The 7,425-nt window shown below is 38.3% G+C and overlaps 1 protein-coding gene across 1 annotated transcript; it reads right to left on the bottom strand.

Annotated features, from left to right (window-relative positions):
• Positions 1-1,254: 1,254 nt before the first annotated feature.
• LOC141723812 (fatty acid elongase 3-like) lies at positions 1,255-2,467 on the bottom strand. Its single transcript, XM_074525716.1, has one exon. The coding sequence runs from the start codon at positions 2,317-2,319 to the stop codon at positions 1,441-1,443; it is 879 nt and encodes a 292-aa protein (XP_074381817.1). The 5' UTR covers positions 2,320-2,467; the 3' UTR covers positions 1,255-1,440.
• Positions 2,468-7,425: the final 4,958 nt, after the last annotated feature.

The following is a 7,425-nucleotide window of genomic DNA, read 5'->3' as shown; positions in this document are numbered from 1 at the left end:
AGTTCTCGTAGAACAAGAAGTCTAATGAGTTTAGACTTCTTACTCCTAAACCCAGTAGAAGCCCATCCAATATCCATCTTCCGCTAGCTTTAGGAATGTCCAACTATGAGGCCCAACCGCGAAGGCCCAAGGCTCGTCCGTAATCGTAGGACTTCACGGATAGTGCATCTCCCTGTGCAAGGATAACACTCCGCTACAACTATCTCCCTTGATTTACGAACGCAGGTATAGCCACGGTTCACCTCAAATGCCAGACGCGTCTCTGTCCCCCGAATGATGATAACCCACCAGATAGCAGGACAGGTGATCCCAAGCTTTTGGGTGCAAAGTGCAGGATGACTCCAAAGTTCTCCAACGAGGACACCCGTTGAATACAAGAACAGAGCTCCCAAAGCACACACCAAAGTAAACCCCACACCCCAACGAGGACACCCGTTCAATATAGGAGGAGGCCTTCAATCATCAGGCATACCCCTGGAGGCCTTCAAGCTTTTCACGGACATCCCCTTCCTTGACCGTCTCAAGGAGGGAATTCTTCAAAGAGTACCTGCAACAAATACATTAGTAAAAATAACCTCCATTGCTCCTCTCCATGCAAGTTTTGTCCTGAATTCAACATCAAAAGTATATAGATCAAACACAGGACGCGTCCTCACCCTTTGGGCGCGTCCTCACCTTCATAAATCCAAACCTGTTTCCTCATCAATCGTTCCTTATAGCATTCAAAATCACAGGACACATCCTAGAATTTAGGGCGCGCCCTTAACCTTATTAGACTTGCACCATCTCCTCTAAACCATCATGCACAACATTTCACCTCCTATGACGCGTCCTTACTAAAGTAGGCGCGTCCTAGAGCGTCCATCACCATAAGATTTCATCTGCCAAGCACTTTCATAAACATTGACGCGTCCATAAAGCTTGAGCGCGTCCATAAAGCTTGAGCGCGTCCTTCCTTGACCACGCACTCTTCTCGCCTCGTAACATATCCCTCTTCAAGTAGGCGCGTCCTGAATGCCTGGACGCGTCCTCACTTTCACAACGCAATACTGAGTTTGACTGTAATTAGCCCGCGTTTGACCCGGGTCAATCCAATGCCAAATTTTGGATATAACACATACTACAATAATCGTTTATTCTGGAACAGACATCGAAAAATTCATATAGCATTTAAAAGATTTTGTATCCTTTACGAGATACTCAACCTGCGCAAATCTGATATTTTGGAGTCACCCTGCAAAAAGGCTATCAGAGGAACAATAATAGTATTTCTTCCGATAAAATTTCGGTACATTTCTCTAAAATAACACTGTTAACTGTAATTATACAATTCGTATTCCGACCAAAATTTATAAAATTTGTAAATCTAAAAGGGGCTAATCTATTTATTTTTTCCCCAAATAAATTATAATACAAAAACATAAATTACAAAAAAAACCCTCAAATCTTTTTATCTTTACCCTTGACAAATTTTTCACCATCTTCGTCAACATCTTCAACAATAGCATTGACTTTAATTTTCCTCTTAGTCCTTACATAAAAATTCAAAAACATAACCAAAATCGCAGCATTTAAAACCGAATTCAAAATCCAGGCCCCGATCCCGTTACACCCGCCTTTCGTAACGTGCATTACAAGTACTCCAATATGACAAATTAAATTACAACTTAGTAAAATAATTTGACAATTCATCACGAACGGGAAACAAGCTCCCGGCAATCCGATCCCCGTCCAGAACCGATACCCGTAAACTATAGCGTACGTTGACGTAGTCATTAGTATCGCTAAAACTTGAAACGATTGCGAGAATTCGAGCCATAGAAACGACATTAGGATCAAAATTGAAGAATTAAATAGCGAGAAAAAGGATAAATCTCGGCGATTGAATATTAGAAAAAATGTACGGAACGTGTGGAGGAAGCGAGAGAGATAAAACATGTAAGACCAAAAAAAGACCCGACCCGACGGTCGGGTCCCGAGAGGGAAGCAAAGTAGCCATTGAAACGGAGTGATTTTTGATCGCCGCCACGACCACCGTGTGTCACGAATCTCGGCGACGGCGGAGAAGAGAGTTCCGGCGAATATTGTGACAGATATGAGGGACATGATTAGACTGTGAAAAGCGGGTACGGGTCCGAGAGAAACAGGTCGGGTTTGACGGATTAAAAGAAGAAAAAGGTGGAGGAAAATAGAGAGTATTATATAAGAAGCGATGGAAGAGAAGAGGAATGACCACGTGGCGCCCCATGATTGGGTAGGACTCCATCGGAAATTTATGATCCATGGGTGTTCTGTTAGGTAATAGAGGAGGCTCAGCATCGGAAATATTATTTTCCGGCGAGTTAATAATGATATGTACGTACAAAATATTTGTGGGGGTTTAAGTTTTGAGAATGGTCAGAGAGGAGAGAGATTAAATTAGAGGGGTGTGAAAAATTTGTGGACATGAAGGTACTGGTTGGTGTATAGAAACGTGCATGCCTTTATATAATAATTTGTTGGGAAATAAAATGTAGTAGTTGTTTCATTAATTTACCAAATTTAATGTTCTGCTCTAATTCTGATTTACCGTTAATGTTGTTTTCTTCACTCTTTTATTCAGCTTTTAGAGTTTTAGTACTTGGTCGTTGTAGAGGATCCGGAAAAATAAGATTTGGGGTTTAACTTAGGTTCCTGTAAAAAAAGGAAACGTATGGTGTTCTCTTCGTTTCTTTTCGGTTTTTATATTTTTTTTAGATTAAATTGATTAATTTTTGATAAAAAAATTATATAATTATTTTATATTTAACAAGTTTAATTCAACTGGTTTCATTGATAAATCGTGGACGAGTTGATTCAAATATTTACTTGCAACTTAATCAAAACCAATTTTGCTCAAAGTTTGAAAAATATTAAAAATTAACATATATAAAACATGTAATTTCCAAATATTATAAACAAATGTTTGAAATCATTTACGCATTAATAATAAACAAGGCCCCGTTTGAACCAAGTCGATTTTTTAAGTTTGATGAGCCCTAAATTCCGATTGAATTGAGTAAATATGCATCGGCTCATTTAATCAAACAAAGTTTGCATTTATGTTTGAGCTGGAATAATGGACAAGCTAAGTTTGTCGGGCTATTTTTTGTGAAACGAGAACTTAACCAACTCGCTAACACAGTGAGTCCAATTATAATCTACTTGTGACATAAGCGAAGAATAAAATATGTACATAGTTCAGTTTTTTTGTAAACTAATTTGTCCAATTAGTATCGTCAAATTAATTTTGTAATATATAAATTGAACTTATTACTTATACATTAATAAGTTAAATGCTAGTACCCAAATATTTTAAGTTCATCCACTTATACTTATAAATACTTAATTCATTTTAAATAATTAACTTATTTTAATATTTTTGAAACTAGCCCTTAATATCCTCAATTTTGTCCAAATGCCAATAGTGTTTACTGTGGGCATCGGAGGGAACCCAATTAACTTTCCCAACTTATTAAATGAAGGATTGTTTAACAGTTGTATGATTTGTATCAGAATTTTATATATTTCCGGGGATTAGTATTTACTTGGCTAAAACGTTGAAGAGAGTCATCATCATCGATTAGGTCATTTCAATTAATGGAATAGAAAAAAGTCAATCCTCCGGAAACTTTTATAATGGAGTAGTCTTCCAGAACGAAAATGGAGGGAAAGCGATGCAGCATTGCAGTAGTAAATGAAGCAGCCAATTTTTACTTCGAATAAAATTTATGTAACAACTTAAAAATTTTAACAACAATAGAAGTCATGAAGTGAAGTAAAATAATATAAAATACAATATGAAGTTATAAATCGGAAAGAAGATCAAACAAAATACTTGTGCATTTTAAGATCTGAGAGAAATAACTCAATCCCGTTGACTTATTACTCCACTAAATTCTTAACTTTTTTTATTAATTTTTTTAACATTTTCTAAAATACAAATATATATATTAGAAATATTATTGAATCATGTTCAACAATGTTAACCCGTGCTTCACCTGTCACACTAAATTTTTTATATTGATTTGGACACAGAAATTATAAATGATGAGCCCGAAATAATATTATTATATTATTAAAATTATAATTTTAGGAGATGATCACTTTATTTTAATTTCCCAACCCCTTCAAATGAGGTTGCTGTCTTGTATTTATACTAAGTCCCAAATGAGTTTTTTCTTACAAAATAGGCCTTCTTGGGCTTTACATTATATTTCACAATTATCCTAATTATAACTTATTTGGTCTGTATTGTCCTGATCCAACATTTCTCCCCCTCCCAGTTTGCGCAATATCTTTAGATTTGCGTTTTTCTACTTCTTCACTTTTGCACTTTCAATTTTGAGATTTGCTTCGGTACCTGAATGAAGTTAGTGATCGGATAGGGGAATAAAATGAAAAATGACGATAAGAAAAAACAAACAAGAAAACAAAAGTAATTGCAAACTCAATAAAGTGAAATGTGTGTACTAAAAAAGTAAGAAAAACAATGTTTTTTGTCTTGTTGTTTTGTTTTTTAATTTTTTTTAGACATATATATAGCCGTTCATGTGTGTTTTTAAATTTATTTTTTTCAAGTTTCTTTGCAGATTGGCGGACTAGACTCTTTGCCTTCCTCCCAAGCCATCTAAAAGGCCGATGTTGCACGCCCTCCATTCACAACATCCTTGTAAGTCATCTTCTTTCTCTTTTTCTTTCTTATCTGTGTGTCAGTCGTATTTGTCTGTAGTTTACGAATTTAAGATGGCCGACTTTTCCTCATCGTCGTCTTCACGTAGTGCTTCCAATCGAGATCCTGGGAAGCGACCCTTAGAGGAGGGCAATGAAGAGTCTGTTTTGAATTTGGATAACCTGGAAATTCCGGATTTAGGTCAGTGTGGATCTTTTGATTTTCTGGAGAGCGATGAGTTTTTAAAAGGTATGCCTGATGGTCCTTTGCCTTCTCCTCCCCTAAGTCCTCGTACCCTAGATTTCAGGAATAGGCTAGTCGAGGAGAGCCTTCGATTAGGCAGGATCGAGTTTGAGGGTAAGCCCAATCTGAATTATCTTAATTATTACATCACCACCGACCCTCCTGTGAGCAAGTTGAAAAGTTATATCGACCTGTCTAATGGTTATCGGTACCAGGTGCCGACAGCTGATGAGAGGGTTTGGATGATGCCTGAGTTTGGAATGCATGGAGTTACAATGATTATGTTTCAATTTGGTCTTCGTCTGCCGATGCATCCCTTCTTCCTGACGATGTATGAGGCTATCGGGTGTGGCCTTGGACAGTTGACGCCGAATTCTATTGCTCAGTTAAGTGGTTTTGTGGCATTATGTTGTGATAAGGGTCGACCTCCGATTCTGAAGTTGTTTTTCTCTATTTACGGTGTGCGTTACTATGGCGGGCAAGTATACTTCGACTCTCGACATAAGAGGATGAAGATTGTTAGTGTTAGATCATCGAACTCCGGTTATCACACCCAATGGTTGTTCGTTGGGGGTCCTGATTTGGTATTTGTAAAACCTAGTGGGAAGGTTAGTCAGGGTACGATCGATTATTTGAACAACTTGGAGAAACACGATACTGCTTATCTCGATGAATTTCATGGGTCGGGAACATTTTATACGCATTTAGACTTGAAGGCTTCTGGCTTTTTGGAAATGCACGATTGTAAGGGGGATGTTTTAATTGTTGTTGCCCCTATTTTTTTGTTACTTGTTTTATTTCTGTTGTTATTACCATGAGCTCTTGTCTGTTTGCTTTCGTATGTATATATAGTGTCTCTGATCCGCTTCTTTTTATCTTGTGTTTCAGTGGCAAGAGCTTCTTTGAAAAAAGTTTTAGATGGCGGGGTTCGAGAAGGGATGGATAAGGCAATGATACTTTTGTTGCAACTTGCTTCAAGGAAGCCTTCTGATGCGGCTAAACCCGGACCATCGGGGGTCCCTCATTCGGTTTCTATAGAACTGTTCGATGATCAAGGGAATAAAGTGGTTGAGGATAATGAAAGGGTTGTGTCAAACATTGTTCGTGTGGAGGTTAACCCTCGCAAGCGCCTTCGACGGGAAGAAGATGAGGGCTTGGTCGGTGGTCGGGAAGTTGTTGCTAAGAGGGAGTAAACAAGACTTTGACGGTTGCTGGAAATAGGATTTTTATGGGGAATACTGTCGACCCGCGATCTAAGAAAGAGGTGATGAGGGTTGAGATTCAACCCACCGAACGATGGACGGGTGGATCCACCGTGCCCTTGAGGGCGCTTAATCTTTTTAATCTTCCTCAAGATTCGGTGGCGTATGAGGGTCGAAGGCGCAAGGACCTTGTTGATCGATGTAAAAGTCGGGTTGGACGAGTATGCGTACTTCCTTCTTCCAACCCTCTTTTTTCCTTTCTTCTCATTTCTCTCTTTTTTTATATATATATCTGCATGCTACACATCACTTGTCATATATATTCTATATTTATTTATTTTATTATTTATTTATTTTATTTTATTTTTGTGAAGTTCATTTCCGATTTTATGCATATTGTGGAGGATTACAAAGCTGATGTCGATGGCGAAGTTCGTTCTAAGTTGGAGGCTGAGATTGCTGTTCTGAAGGGGGAAAGGAAGAAAGCTGGGGCTAGTTTTGCAGAGCTCGAGAAGAGGGCGAGTGACTTGGCTAAAGCCAATACTGCGTTCTCGAGGAAAATTGTGGAGATGGAAGTTGCTGAGAAGACACTAAATGACAGGGTTCAGGAGCTCGAGGGTCGACTTCGCGAAGTCGAGAAAGAACGTGATGAGGAGAGGAACAAGCGTCAAGGCTTGGATCGACAGGTTGAAGGGATGGATAGTTCGTATAAACTGATAGTTGAGGAGAATGAAAGTTTGAAGCGTGAGGTGCAAAAAGGTGTGGAAGATATCGCCGATGCTTTAGGCGATGGTTATGGAAGATGTTATCATCGGATGGAGGAGACTGGTTTCGCCGTCAAGGGTCATGCTTTCGAGGATTACCTTCGGGATCTTGCGTCGAAGGGTAACGATGCATGAAGGCGGGGTATGCCCCGTAGACCTTTGTAATTGAATCAAGCGTTTTTATGAACTTAAGAATTTTATTGATGTCACCGGTTGACGGATTTGTAGTAAGTTCTAGACTTGGTTAAAATTCTTCACCAACTTTGCTCGCTTGCCCTTCTTTTTTTTTATTGAATTTACATCTGGATTTCGATGATGGATTTTTATGAAAATTCTCAACTTGATTCGTCGAACTTGCCAAGCGCTTAATCATGTTGCATATTTAGAAAACGTCTTGGAGTGGATATTCTTCTTCCTTATTATGAGATATATATATATCCTGATACAAATTTTCGAGAGATATCTTTTTTGTTTTTGTTGTTTGTGCAAGAGATAAAGTAAACAGATATTTATGCTTCTTGTTTTT

The sequence above is a fragment of the Apium graveolens genome, chromosome 5 (genome assembly GCF_009905375.1).
Source record: "Apium graveolens cultivar Ventura chromosome 5, ASM990537v1, whole genome shotgun sequence".
NCBI classification, from domain to species: domain Eukaryota; kingdom Viridiplantae; phylum Streptophyta; class Magnoliopsida; order Apiales; family Apiaceae; genus Apium; species Apium graveolens.
Note: the sequence above shows the minus strand (reverse complement) of the source record. Positions and strands in the feature narration are given on the sequence as shown.

Coding starts and splice junctions, on each gene's coding strand:
- LOC141723812 (XM_074525716.1), bottom strand. CDS start 2,319: ATGCTGAGCCTCCTCTATTACCTAACAGAACACCCATGGATCATAAAT.